Source organism: Bemisia tabaci, chromosome 2, assembly GCF_918797505.1.
Source record: "Bemisia tabaci chromosome 2, PGI_BMITA_v3".
NCBI lineage: Eukaryota > Metazoa > Arthropoda > Insecta > Hemiptera > Aleyrodidae > Bemisia > Bemisia tabaci.
In genome coordinates, this window is record NC_092794.1 from 53,353,319 (window position 1) to 53,367,913 (window position 14,595).

General features: G+C 36.0%; 1 protein-coding gene across 1 annotated transcript; it reads left to right on the top strand.

Annotated features, from left to right (window-relative positions):
• The first annotated feature begins 182 nt into the window (after nucleotides 1-182).
• Nucleotides 183-14,542, top strand: Cortactin (cortactin). Its single transcript, XM_019052462.2, has 13 exons — nucleotides 183-403; nucleotides 2,364-2,512; nucleotides 3,414-3,518; nucleotides 4,286-4,406; nucleotides 5,256-5,421; nucleotides 6,566-6,687; nucleotides 7,362-7,473; nucleotides 7,876-8,060; nucleotides 9,730-9,816; nucleotides 10,415-10,764; nucleotides 11,540-11,736; nucleotides 12,451-12,506; nucleotides 13,474-14,542. Exons 2-13 carry the CDS (start codon nucleotides 2,370-2,372, stop codon nucleotides 13,582-13,584), a joined length of 1,755 nt encoding a protein of 584 aa, XP_018908007.2. The 5' UTR covers nucleotides 183-403; nucleotides 2,364-2,369; the 3' UTR covers nucleotides 13,585-14,542.
• The last annotated feature ends 53 nt before the right edge of the window (nucleotides 14,543-14,595 follow it).

Below are 14,595 nucleotides of genomic sequence, written 5' to 3' on the forward strand. Positions count from 1 at the left end.
ATGTTACAAGGAAATCTTCATGATATAAAAAATGTATTCGGAGAACCACGGAGAACAATCAATCCCCTCATAATAAGAAGGTTGTGAGAGTACCCATTTTCTGCGGGAATGCAAAGATTACACATCGCTTGTTTACAATAAATGAAAGGCAACAGTGTAAATATTGTGGTTGCAGAGCCTCTGACTACTCTGATTGCTCTAAGCTCTGAGTCTGACTCATAAACTAAACTTTTGAAAAGTTATGCAGTGGAAAAACCATCTCATTTTATAGAAGTTTTCTGTGAAAATGCAAACTTAATTTCGTGTTATTATTCTATTTCAGGCTCATTTAATCTCTTTAATCAGCAAACAAAAGACAGTGTGCCAATAAAGTTCATTGGACTCGCAAGGCAACGGATCTGAAGTAAGTAGTTGGAAAGTTAACGCCACATCCTGACTTTTTAAAAATGATTTTTGGAGTACGTTTTCCAAACTGCTCGTGTTGCATGGTTCTTTTCTTCAAATTGTTCTGGTATATGACCAATAATTATAATTATAGCGGCTTGATATATGCTGGTCAGTGCTACCGCTGCGAGGGAGTGTCAATCATACTGAAATGGGCAAAGGAAACGCTCGACACGCCTTCTGACAATGTGTCACCAGTGGGGGGAGGGGGTCTCCATTTGAAAGCGTTGATATTTTAGGGAGATGCTCCCTTCCTGGGCTCCCTGGGGGGTCGAGGGCGTGACCCCCCAGAAGGTTTTCCCCTCGATGATGAGGATGAAAGTCTGAGCTGGAACATTTTAACTCAGTCACTGAATAAGTTATGATGTATCATGTGTTTCTTTTGCCCATCCCGGCATATTTGGGATAGCATTTAGCAAGAAGGAACCAGTGCAATTAGAGCTCGCGCATTGTATGTTGAGACAAACGTCAATCTCCGATTAGCTCCTAACTCGCATCACTCAACAGGTTAATACATGTAGTCAGGTAGCACCACTAGGGCTTTTTTTTTTATCGCGGAACAGGGTGGATCACAGTGGAACGCACTGGATCGGAATCCTGAGGGATCCGGATCGATCCAAAGTGTTCCAAGTGGTAAAAAAATCCAAACTTGGAATATGGTTTGATTTGGTATTGTTTTGATTTGTTGAGGGTGGCAAGTTCCTTGCATTAGGTTAGGATCACATTGGATCGCAAGCTCGCCCCACCTCGGAAGAGTGATCCAGCGTTCCACCCTGATCCACTTGGAACGCTTGGATCATGGCTGAGGAACGGAATAAAAAAATACCGATCCACCGCGTTCCACTGCGATCCGCATTAAAAAAAAGCCCTACTGGTGAATGATGACGTAAACAATTCTTTGACATTTGTCTCCACATACAATGGGTGAGCTCTACCAATACCATCTACCCATACCTGGTCATGGGTTTGAGGTTAAATGTTCGTAACTCCCGAAAACACACGGGATCGTATAGGGAGGACTTGAAAATAGTTGATTTTTTTACTTGAGAAAGTGAATTTATTCCGGGCGTGGAATTTCCAGTTGTTTATTATGGCAAGTTTTATCGAAAGAAACAAATTTTTTCGACAGAATCACATTTTAAATGAAGGAAAAAATTATTAAATGTATGTCACTGTATGGAATAAGGGCAGGAAAGGGGTGGAAAGATGCAACCCGCCAAACGTAGCCCGGCGGCTTCCCTTTGTTCTTGGGAGATATTACCCACACACTCTCACGCGTATTCTCCAATGGCCAGGAATGCTAAGTAGGAATTGGCTCTACAGTGTTCTCAAAATCGTTTTGCTTCATCTTTTTTAAAAATACATATTTTATGCACAGTATTAAAATTAACTCAGTTACCTACCTATTTTCCTATAAAATCATCAATTTTTTGGTGGGAAGCCAAAACTTTTTGCTTTGGGACTTTTGCCAAAACTTTGGGAGATTTTTTAGATAATTATGAAGAAAAAACATTTTTACCACTCTCCACTCCCACTGATTCCTTTTCGCTAAATGCAATCCAACTATGCTTCTATGATCAGAATGGGGTTTGCAATTTGTAAGATCACAACTACTTTAGACTGCAGCAGGTTTTTTTTGTCTATAAAGACACTAATCTATGCTACCAAGCCCTATCGTTTTGTTGAAATTGATCACTCTGGAATCCATGAGATAGTTTCCTGAAGTGAGATGTCGTTGGGCGGGAAGCCATACAAAAAAGCATACATGGTGTTTAAACAAAGTTCTTTCTAGGGTGAGAGGTAGATACCTGATCTCAATTTGCAAGCCTCTTTGGTGCACATGTGATTTTATTTTCCTAGCTGCATTGAAGGAAGCACAACTATTTTCCTGATCTAATGTTTATTTCGACTGATTGCAGGGTGCTATGTCTGCTTTAAAGTTTCAAAACGGTGATGCAGATGATGACTGGGACACTGATCCAGACTTTGTCAACGATGTCACTGAGCAAGAACAGAGGTGGGGATCTAAAACAATCCCCGGATCCGGGCGCGACATTGGCTATGTTGAGTACGTATCTTATTGTTTCTTGTCCTTAAAGTGATTTTCGTTCATGGTGGATTTCTTCAATTCATGGATCAATCCAAATGTTCCAAAGATATTAGAAGGTAATAAGACGTTCCAGAGCACTTACAGAAAAGGCTTGTCTCACAATCTCAGTTAACTCAAACACAGCTGTCATTACTTAATAGAATAAAGTACAAAATGAAAGACTTTTGAATATGACATAATCTTTTCCTTACATTTGAATCTTACATTAAATTTAATGTAGGGGATTTGGAATACAACAATAATTGAGCTCTTGTATGTGTCACTGGTTTTCTCTGAAATTAACTCCTAAGCTCAAAAAAAGCTCTCTAAGTTGAGCCCGTAATGGAGAGGAAATCCCACGCTACCCTGAGAGTTCACCCCTATGTCAAGACAAACTCTCTACGCAAAGATAGGAAGCAAATACATTAGCAGGGTTACTGTGTTTTCAGTTTTGAAGTCCCCCAACAATCCATCAAGTTTCTCGGGAAATTTTGCACTGGAATCAGTGCCTTAATTGCAAATTCCTGACACATCCAAGAGCTCCATTTATAGAGACAAGATCAACCTAGAAGAGAGTATATTTGTGCTAAAAACCTCCTAATTTGTTGGGAGATTCAGAAAATGCTGAAAGTTTCTTTAACTTTTGAATACCAAAAATCCTCTTTTCACTACTGAACAATCTAAATTTTACATAAATACTGAAAAAAATGTCTCCAGAATGCAATAATACCCTTCACTAGCCGTTCAGGTTGTAATGTACCCCTGACTGCAGATGTATGGTGCAAAATTACATTTTGCTCTTGCATTGTAAGACACTATATGAGAAGGTAACTTTTAAAAAATAGAAATTGAAATAAATATTATCTTTTTTTTTTTCCAGTATGAAAAAGATTCGAGAGGAAGTATCTGAAGCAAATGCGAAGCAAACAAAAAAATCGGAATCCTCTTTTGGATATGGCGGGAAATTTGGAGTCCAGACAGACAGGTAGATAATCATTTTCCATCCTTTTCTGAGGAAGTAATTTATTTATACCTCTTTTGCGCAGAGACTAAAATCCTAGTTATCTCGAGGACCAAGGGTAAAGATTGAAATCCAATCAGGTAAAGCATAAAATAGGATAAAGTTAAAAATTTCAAGTATCTTGCATTCTTTTATTTTGGTTTTTGATAACTTGAGTTTGTCTCTCAGTGTTTCTAACTGTATAAAAAAGTTGGAAATCAGAGCATGTCAAAAATTAGTGTATTTTTCATTCTTGTCGTACTGGGATTTGCTTACAATGGGAAGGTTCGCAGAGAAAAAACCACAGTAGTAGAGCTATTTTCTTTTGAGTTGGGTCAAGTGATCAGCTTCTGAGAATCTGTGATTTTAGTCAGAAACTCTTTTTAGTGTCCTATTGAGTAAGTTGCGAGCAGTCAAGGATATATTAATTAATATTTGTGCCAATAAAAGATTTACAATGGAATTATAATTCAGCAATATTGTGCTGTAATTAAGGCCAATTGTAATTTTCAATTTCATTTTTTTGAAACTACATTTTTTAACTGCCTACCTCAAAAGAATTCTATTTCCGGCATTATTATGTCCTAAAATGTCAATAAAATACTTTTTCCAGTATTCTCAGGCATTTATAATTCTATTTTGATTTTTATCAACCAAGGCCCCTCTGCCTGGGTCGATCACAAATGCTGATAACATTTTGTACCTGCAGCAATGTTAGACTATGTAGCCCAATGTTTTTGTCTTCTTTGCAGGATGGACCAATCAGCTGTTGGTCACGAGTATGTGGCTAAAGTAGAGAAACACGCCTCCCAGAAAGATTATAGTGCTGGGTTCGGAGGTAAATATGGAATCCAGAAGGATCGGATCGACAAGGTAATTCAATATCTTTTTTCAGTTTTTAGATCTGATCAGAGAGGATTGGTAAACTTATGTGCAAAATTTGACGTATTTCTGACTTAAATCCTTAGGAGTCAAAAATATCCAGTTATCTCCAGGTAAATTTAATTTTTAATTTTTAGGGTATTCTGGTGTCACTGTGCTTAATTTTGAAATTTTCGTATTTTATCTAATGATTAAACTAATCAAGCTGTACTGTAGCACCGATCATGCACCAATGAATTCATGTTCAAATTTTATTATTATAAGAAAATAATACACTGATTTACTAGCGGTTCAATTCGACACACTATTGCTGTTGGATATAGTCAGGAACATCACCTCATCATGTGTGTGGTTTTTTTGTCAAAGAGAAAATAAAGTTATAATTGAAGAGCTTGGAGGACAAGGCGCGTAAGTGCAGTTTTTGAAAAAATTGAGATACTAATTATTCAAACTAGAGCTAGTCATAAAATATATTCTGTGCAGAACTCTGCTAAAATTCAATTTTTAAGCATCGAGAACTTAGTTTGAATTTTCTTTCTGCGATGAGGCTCCATGTAATTTTGAAACTTTAAACACAAACTTTTTGAAGTAGCAAAAACTGCATTGATGTGTCTTGTCCTCCAGGCCCTTTAATTGAACGATGGGCAACATCTAGAGTTGCACAAACCCTCTTCCTTTCGGCAGGCAGGAGTGAGGTCCATTCCAATCAGATGACGGTTTCCTGCTCTACATAATCATTGCCAATTGCTTTTGTCATGTATTTCACAAACTTTGATCTCTGTTGTCAATTTCTTTTCTATTCAATAGCTGTTTCTCATGTTTCAATGTTGTGTTCTCCAGAGTGCTGTCAGTTGGGATCACAAAGAAGTTGTGGAAAAGCATGGCTCTCAGAAAGATTACAGCTCAGGGTTCGGTGGCAAATATGGAGTTGAGGTGGACAAACAAGATAAATCAGCTGTAGGATGGGATCACATTGAAAAAATTGAAAAGCACGAGTCTCAAAAAGGTTTCTGCTTTCTCTATCTCCTATCTGAATCAGCTAGCGGCAAAGTATTATCAACATTAATGCCTGTCGCTCTTATCACGAAAGATCTGAAAGATAAATGTTCTTTAATATTTATGCAGCTAATATTTCACCAGATATTTTCCTCAGTTTCTTCGAATCACTGTATTAGTTATGATTAAAGTTTATCTTAGAACAAAAGTATTATTCTCTCCCTACCCATTCGGTATTTTTAAATAATTTATTAAGATAGTGATTATTCTATAATATTCCTAGATGGTGTTGCTAAGTTTGTGTCTGGTGCTCTATACTTGGGATGATAAAATCCCTATTTTGCAAATTGGCTTCCTCATTTTACCCGGCGCTTTTCCTCCATCATTTTCAAAGTGATAACTCTTTTTCTCTTCAAGTAAAGTGTTGATACTTTTGCTAAAGTATTTTAAAATTTAGTGTAAAAGCGAATTTCTCATTACAGAGGGGGAACAAACTCTCTCCAGCACAGTATTCTCCCAGAATAGTTTCCGGTAATTCCCTGGTATTTCCTCATGCTCTTTTTCTTTGCTCCCTCGTTTTTTCTCTCTTTATTTTCCAATCACTTTGATTTTATGAAAAACATGCAATCCTCACACTAATATGAGCTCCCCATTTGAAGACCACTTTTCCAGCTTTTCCATTTTTGAAACCTGTCTTTTAGGTTTTCCCATTTTTGCATGCACCCGCTTGCTATGGTTGCGAAGTTTTTGCATCCTTGTTCCATCCTGTAAACAGGCATAAATTCCTAAATTTCATACAATTCTGATCAGGAAATTTTTCTGAACTTTACTTGAAAGGAATCTATTACCAAATTCACATTTCCCAATGTAAAATATTCAGGGTTTTTCACGCAATCTGGTAACTGCAAAGTACGCTAAGGAGAAAGACAAGGAATGTCATTCTACTGATATAAAATCCCGAACAAACGAGTGGAACATTTGCACATTCTCAGCAACCTGTATAGTGTTTATTAGTGTGCAACCTGTATGTTTTGAATTTTTCCTCTTCGTTTGTCGTTCAAGACCATGAATATTTCAGTCATGCTTTCATTTTGTGCTCTAGGAGGCATACTTACTAAGATTCTAATCAAATGTTACTCTCATTATCTGTTCAGATTACGCGGTTGGATTTGGAGGGAAATTTGGCGTTCAAGCTGACCGTCAGGATAAATCTGCCATGGGCTGGGATCACATTGAATCGGTTGAAAAACATCATAGCCAAACAGATCACAATAAGGTACTGTTCTATATATTGCATATTTAAATATCTTTTTGCCCTTATTGTTCCTTGTTTCTTATGTTAACTGTCCATTGAATCATGAATTCTTGTTCCCATACTATTTAATAACATTGTTAAATTCACCAAAAAGTATGCTACTGTGATCAGCAATAAGCAACTGAGTTTTATATTTAATGTTCACACGGTGGCCAAAAAAAAAAAAATTCGGAGTATTGATAATGCATTGAACCAAATTTGTAAGTTGACCATGGAAACCTTGATTTTTGAAAGAAAGAAGTCCGAGTTGCACAATTAAAGTGAAGCTATCAAATTAGAACTATCAAACCATTGATGGCTCAGTTTGAGATCCTGTGACCCAGGCTTAAGTGTTCTGATTTAAATGCAAAGACGTCTTAACTTGAAATTACTGTATTTTCATTGAAGAATATTCTGTGACGTTAATGTTTAGCCTTGATGGTTCAAATTATTTCCATTCGATTGACTTACTCTTATTAAAGCCCTTAAACTTAAAGTTACTCATAATTGTTTTGGACATTTCTTATATTCCGATAATGGAGCAGCTCTGTCAGTGCTTTTTTTGGGTTAATTTCTGCAGCTAAACCTTCAAAGATATGTTTTGCTAGCCGTAAAATATGTGGAATCAGGACTAATTGTGATTGGTTTTTGTGCAGGGTTTTGGAGGAAAATTCGGTGTTGAAAAGGATCGAGTCGACAAATCAGCACATGGATTTACGGAAGCAGAAAAAGTAGGGACAAATTATGTCAAATCAAAACCTGAAATTGGTAAGTAATGTTGCATTAAAGCCTCTTGCAGTAGGGTAACTTTTTTAAGTAAAATCTAATGTGATCTTTAAAATTGAAAGAATCGTCACAATGAAGGATTGATCTTAGATATGAAGAAGGATGCTCGCTTACTTACAGAATCATTTGTTCTCTGTCAAAACAAACAAACAGAAAAAAAAAACCCCTATGGTCGGTCCAGTTCAATTCAATCCATTTTAGAATACATTAAGCACTCTTTATCAAAATGGTTTTAACTGCATATAATATGTATGTACATCTCACAATAATCTTTTTTCCTCGCTACCTGAAAGTGTTTTGCAAAATTTGAGTCTCATAATGAAATTGTCCTCAATAAAAACGATTGCATGCATTTATGCGAATTCATATTTTTTTTTTTTTAAGGATCCGTCAAACCATCAAGCCTACGAGCGAAATTTGAAAATCTAGCAAAACAGGAGGAGGAAGAATCAAGGCTGAAGAAAGAAAAAGAAAGAGAGAAACGAAAACAAAGGGAAAAAGAAGAGGCAGAGCAGGCAAGGGCTCAAGAAGAAAAGAGGCTTAAAGACCTTCAGGAACAAGAGGAAAAGGTGTGTTCTATTACCAACTTTTGTTTTGTAGATATTGCTTGCGTTCTCTGAGAGGAGGGGTTTGACTTGTGTCCTAGAATGGGCCTGTTGCATGCAAGAGATACAGCCGCGCGAATAGACTTTTTAAAGGTTAAATGACACAAAAATTACGATGGTCACATTAAAAAAGTCTGAAATACACTCCTTACTGCGCAATTTGCGTTGTTAGGAACGCGCTTTTTCAAATTTCCCGCGTCTGGGGGCAGTTTTCTAATCACCGGAAACGAGCAAACGGCGGGCTCGGTGATTTCCGGAAGATGCCGAGTCGTTGTTGTTGTTGTTATTTTTTCCTTCAGTTTGTTTACAAACCCAACGTGATCTCTTATAGCGGTCCATATATGCTGTATGCGCTAACCAAATCGATCAACTTTTAAATATCCAACGCAATCCTCCTACATTTCATTTCACGATATCACGAGCTCCGATTTTTAGGTTATGTTGTCAGTTTTAGTTGACCGGAAATAGCCGCGAGTTGCCGTTAATTGTTTCCGTTAGAAAACTGCCCCCAGGCGCGGGAAATTTGAAAAAGCGCTTTCCTAACAACGCAAATTGCGCAGTAAGGAGTGTATTTCAGACTTTTTTAATGTGACCATCGTAATTTTCGTGTCATTTAACCTCTGAAAAGTCTATTCGCACGGCTGTATCTCTGGCATGCAACAGGCCCATTCTTTGGGAAGACACTACCTGAAAATGATCTCCTCTAAAGGAAAAGTAATGGTAACAGTCAAATAATTGAAGTGCTGCTCAGTGTCAGAATTAAATATGAGGGAAAGCTCTAATATGTTCACATTAGAGAAGCGCTTAGCTGTTTCCTATGGAGGTGCTGTTTTAAGTTCCCCAATAAAGATGAGCACCTTTGAGATAAAAGAAGTTGCTCACCAAAATTTCAACCGTCAATTTTGAGAAAACTACACTACTGCTGAAAACATGAAGTGTAGAAAAACGATTATCGTTTGTGCTTTGACATCAGAAGCATCAGATAAAGGTATCACAGATTAATCTATTCTAAATATGTTAGGCCCCTTACTGTCATCTTGTTGTTTAGCTGGTATGTCACTTAAACGTATGGCCACCAGTATACTAGAATTCTAGAGGCAGGTTGAAATCAATGAGCACTCCCTATTGACTGAGCGCTTTTCAGGAGACATCTTGCTTTCAAGGGAAATAATTCATTTACCAGCCGAGAGGAAATGAAATAGCAAAGAATACGCTAAGATTCCACTTGAGATGAAGTGAGGAGCTAGAGGATGGAGCTTTTTTATACAAAAGATACGACGAAATGAATAAACAACATGAATTTAAAATTCACAGAAACCACAATGACATAAATGAAAAAGTCTGAGATTCACCCCTTAATACAGAGTTTGCATAGTCTGTGTCATGGGTTTTTCAATTCTCTGCGTCCATGGACACTTTTTTTGTGACAAACAGGTTTGCCCAGAAAGATATGCAAGATAATCTACAACAAAAAATATCAATTAAATTGATATTAAATATCAATAAAAAAACAAAAATAAACTACAAAAATATTTTAATAACACATAAAACAAACAATATCTTGTTAACTTTGTACATAGTATCATTATCTCTCATGATAAAAAAAAGTTCATTTTTTATTGTTTTCTCTCAGGTGAAAGCCATCAACGCTGCTCCCTCTAAATTTGAAGAAATAGCGGCAAATGGAACTGGATTGAAGAAAAACGGATTCCCTGCCATGGTGAGTTATAATTTTTGTCTACTAAGTTTTAAAATCTCATTTGACTGATTTTATTTTTCTGTAAGTGTAAAATTTACCAAAAACATTACTTTTTAATGATATTCAACTATAATGCTGAAATTCAAATAATCAAAAGTTAATTGAGTTACCTGTCGTAGAGATGAAGGTATAACAATGGCAGGATCAATTTCACAAATTAATGCTATCGAAAACTTTTTGTGGTGAAATTATAAAAGGAAACAAAAAATATGCTGTGCTGTAATGTATCATGCTATCTATGTGTTTTTATATATCGACGGTGAAACTACCAAACCACGTATCTCGTTTGCGGTGTTTAAAAATCTCCGCTCACATTTTATTTTTTTGAAGTAGACCAAATCAATATCATGCCTTGAAATTTTCACGGAATTTTCTTCGCACAAAGAGGAAAAATCACAGAAATTTTCAAGACTGGATGTTAAGTAGTTTTTCATTTAAAAAATAAAGTATGACAGGAAGTCTGCGACGTCGCAAACCGAGATACGTGGTTTGGTAGTTTCACCGTCGATATGTCTCTTTTGCATTAATTGATAAGGTAATAACCATCCTTTTTTCGTAGAGAGAAAAATTCGCAGATGAAACCCCTTCACCTGCTCTGAAAGAGCCTGCAAAACCACCTGTGATTGTTGATGCAAAGATGAGTCAGGAAGTGAACCAAGAGCTAGAGAGGCAAAAGGCTGCGGCAGATTCATCAAGGCAAGAACAGCAGAAGCAAGAAGAATTAAAACAAGAACAACTCAGGCAAGAACAGCAGAAGCAAGAAGAATTAAAGCAAGAACAACTCAGGCAAGAAATGCAGAGGCAAGAGGAAATAAAACAAGAACAACTTAGGCAAGAAAAGCAGAGGCAAGAAGAAATAAAACAAGAGCAACTTAGGCAAGAACAAAAAATTAAAGAAGAGCAAGAGAAGTGAGTCCCTTACTTCTTTTAAATAAATCTTTTCAATAAAACAAATATTCATTATTTTTTTTTTATTTATTAATTTTTTTAATGTGCAAACTTAAAAAGCATTGAATGAAAAGTCCTTATTATAGTAGGCACTATAAAGAGCAATAAAACATGGAAAATGGAGGTTTGTCAAGGAATCTTTTAATATCAACGGTGAAACAACCTGACCAAGTGACCACGTATCTCGGTTTGCAACGTTACAGATTTCCTGTCATACTTAACTTTTCAAGTAGGAAACTCCTCAACATCATTTTTTGGAAACTCATGATTTTTCATCCCAGTGTGACAAAAACTCTGTGAAAAATTTAAGGAATGATATTGATTTGTTCTCCTTCAAAGAATAAAAATAAAAAGAAAGCAGAGATTTTTAAACATCGCAAACAAGATAAGTGGTCTGGTAGTTTCATCATCGATATCTGAGTGAGTAGCCATTCCTCAAAAACTTGTTAGAAGCAAAGATTTTAAATTCTCTCACTCTCTCACTCAAGCTCTTTTCCTGCTTCAGTTGGAAAAATAACTGAATTCTGAGTTTGATCCTACATCCGAATTGTATGTCCAGCTTTTTGATGAAAACGGTGATGGAAATTTTCAAATTCTTTCTAATAGTCCATCCAAAAAGAATGATAGAGTTGATTTATGAAAGAGAGTAAGAAGATGGGAGAAACATTTTCCCCGTTACTTTGTGTTGTCTACTTTTTTTTCTAATTCCCTCTGATCTCAATGACCCATTCCTCAGAGAAAAGAAGTTACAAGAAGAAATGATGAGGGAGCAACATGAAAAAGAATTGAAGGAGCAATTACTAAATGAGTCGGAACAGGCGAGGTTAGAGCAAGAACTGAAAATGCAGCAACTTCAGATTTCAAGTAGCCCGGCTGATGACGATGGTGGAGATACTGGCCTCTCAGCTGTTGCGATGTATGATTATCAAGCAAGTAAGTGTCTAGTTTCTTTTTTAAAAAAATGAGCAGCTCTAGCTTGGATTTTATTCAGGTTTGTTAGAGAATACCTCTCCGTTCTTGATTATTAATGGCAATTGACCCATTCGAATGATGATAAGTTCGGATGTTGTAAAGCCCTGAGGGAAAGCTTACTTTTTCAGTCTTTAAATTTAAAAAGTAATAAAGTAACTACAAATTTGAAATAGAAGCAGTGAAAACGAGTATGTACTGTTTAATTTGAAGCCTCCAGTTAATGAAAGGGGTACAAGTATTACCATTGCAGTTTCTGGAAAAACGAACTAAAAGTTGGAAAGAACCTGTAGTCTATGGCTTTTAAAAAGTTCAAAGAAATGTTACTAAGCTAAGATTGAAGTTTTGACATCATTATTTTTGCAAAGGTTATTTTTTGAAATGTAACAAATATAATCAGTAAAATCAGTATCTTAATTTTCTATAGAAAGTCTTTGACTTCCTTCATTCATCTCCCCCCCCCCCCCCCCCTCCTCACTCCGATATTTGAAGACTGAAAAAGACTCCGTTTCTAATTTACTATCTTATTTATTCCATCCACTGAATCTTTGAAAATTAAGTTCATAATTTTGTTTTATTTCTCTTTTAAAATGGTTTTTATCCTCTAAAATACCAGATTAGTTGGTTTCTGAATTGGAAAGATCCTCTGGTTCACTTGACTTTTGTTCTTTTTTATAGCTGCAGATGATGAAATATCTTTTGATCCTGATGATGTCATCACTCATATTGAAATGGTAAGCATCATTAATTTACTTCCTATGTTGCAATTTTGTGCCTAGTTAATTTATCAATACATCTATCTAACGTCATATTACGGTTCTTATTGTGTTTAATTCCAGTGTTAATATCTCACACTGAACTCTACTGAACTCGATCGAGTGGAAATGACTAACTAGTTAATATGATATCACAAAGTGGCTTTGGTCAAAGCTCAAAGGAAGTTCGCTTTTTTAGACAAAGCCCATAGTTAAAGCCATTTCAATTAGTGCCACAACTGAGAGGGAACAGCTTAGTGACAGCGTAAGTCCGCAACCACGTATCTCTTTTGCGGTGTTTGATAATCTCCGCTCCTATTTTATTTGTTTAAAGAAGAACAAATCGACATCATTCCTTGAAGTTTTTGCAGTATTTTTGTGGCACCGAGGAGAAAGATCATGGCAGTTTTTAAGAATTACCGATGAATAGTTATTCATTCAATAAATTAAATATGACAGGAAGTCTGCGATGTCGCAAACCGAGATACCCGGTTGCGGACTTATACTGTCAGTAAACACTCTGGAACTCAACTTTGATCTTGTTCAGTAGCATCAAAAAGGTTTTTAGGTTAGCACCTAAAAGATTGGGAGGGTGAATGGGGGCCGGGGACACCTCCCAGTTGAAGGAGGCCAAGAGGGACGATGTTCAAATACTTGTTACTTGGTACAATGTCTACAATTGACCCTCATAGCAAAGACGTGGTATTTAAACTCTGAGTCTCTTCCTATTAATTTGTTATTTTAGCTGAATTGGGGCATTATCACTTAAGACTTCCTAGAAGCTGAGTTCTAATTTTTTTTTATATTTGTGGTGAAATATTTGTCAACTTTAATTGCAGAATTTCTCAAAGTTTTGCTTTCTGTTTGTAAAAACTGTGCCAGTGCAGATGGTTTTAATTATTTCAATCCAGTTGTGGATTCGTTCTCAAAGTATTTGTTTTTTCAGATTGATGAAGGATGGTGGCGGGGCTTTTGCAAAGGTCACTACGGATTATTCCCTGCAAATTACGTCATTTTGCTCGAAACACCCGAATTTCGTGGAACACGCAACTCTTAATCCATATTCTCAAATCAAATTAAGGTTCAACCTTAACTAAAACATTATCAAATTTAAAAGTTATACGAATGATTATACTCTAAACATGTGTACTGATTATTGGATGGCACATAGCAATAGGCTGGCCAGTGGCCATGCTATGGATTTTTGAAGACTGGAAAATATTAATGGAACTGATATTTTCCCCTAGATAATTGTAGGTCCAGTCTTACACAATTAATTCAGATTTTCTCAATTTATATGCATTGATTTTATGACTAACTGGCGACAGGAGTTCATTTTGAATTGTCTGATTTTTTTAACTGTACTATCGCAGTGTTATTCGCCCTATTTCATCGGGCAGTGTCGCAGAAAGAAGGTATTCTAAGGGTATCTCCAACAAGTCAAGAAGCACTAATCTTATTTCCTTTATCATTTAATGTCGTAATGTACCATCAGAAGGAAGTTTAGTGCTTGAGTCAGGCACTTGCTGTCCAAAGTAAATACCGAACATTGATCCATCATCGCTTTAAGTCTCCAAAAATTAGGTTTTTCAAATCCATCCCAGATGAAAAATGAGGTGTGTAATCCTAATGACATTGCTAAGTCATGTCTGGAAAGTCCTTAGATGTATTTGTTAAGATGTTACCGTACAAATAATGCCTTCAATCGATTTAATATTTGCTCAGCTCTCAATTTGAATAGAATTAATTGAACATTTTCTATTTTCACATCTCTGAGTCGATTGTTTCCCTTTTAGTGCGTTGATTAACCAATACTTGTTGCTTCAGAAATGTGCAATTATGTCATCTAATTTTAAACTTAGTTTAAGCCCATTTTTATATTTTTTTAATTTTTAACGCTCTTGTGTTTTGTAACATTATGTGAATTCTGATTATGCGTATGCTCAGAATAGTTATTTGAAATACAAATTTTTATTGAGTTGAATGATTATTGAGAAAGAAATTTCCCACACTAATCATTGTGCTTTTTTGTGTTCATCTTATCAATCATTCCCTCATGCAAGAATGA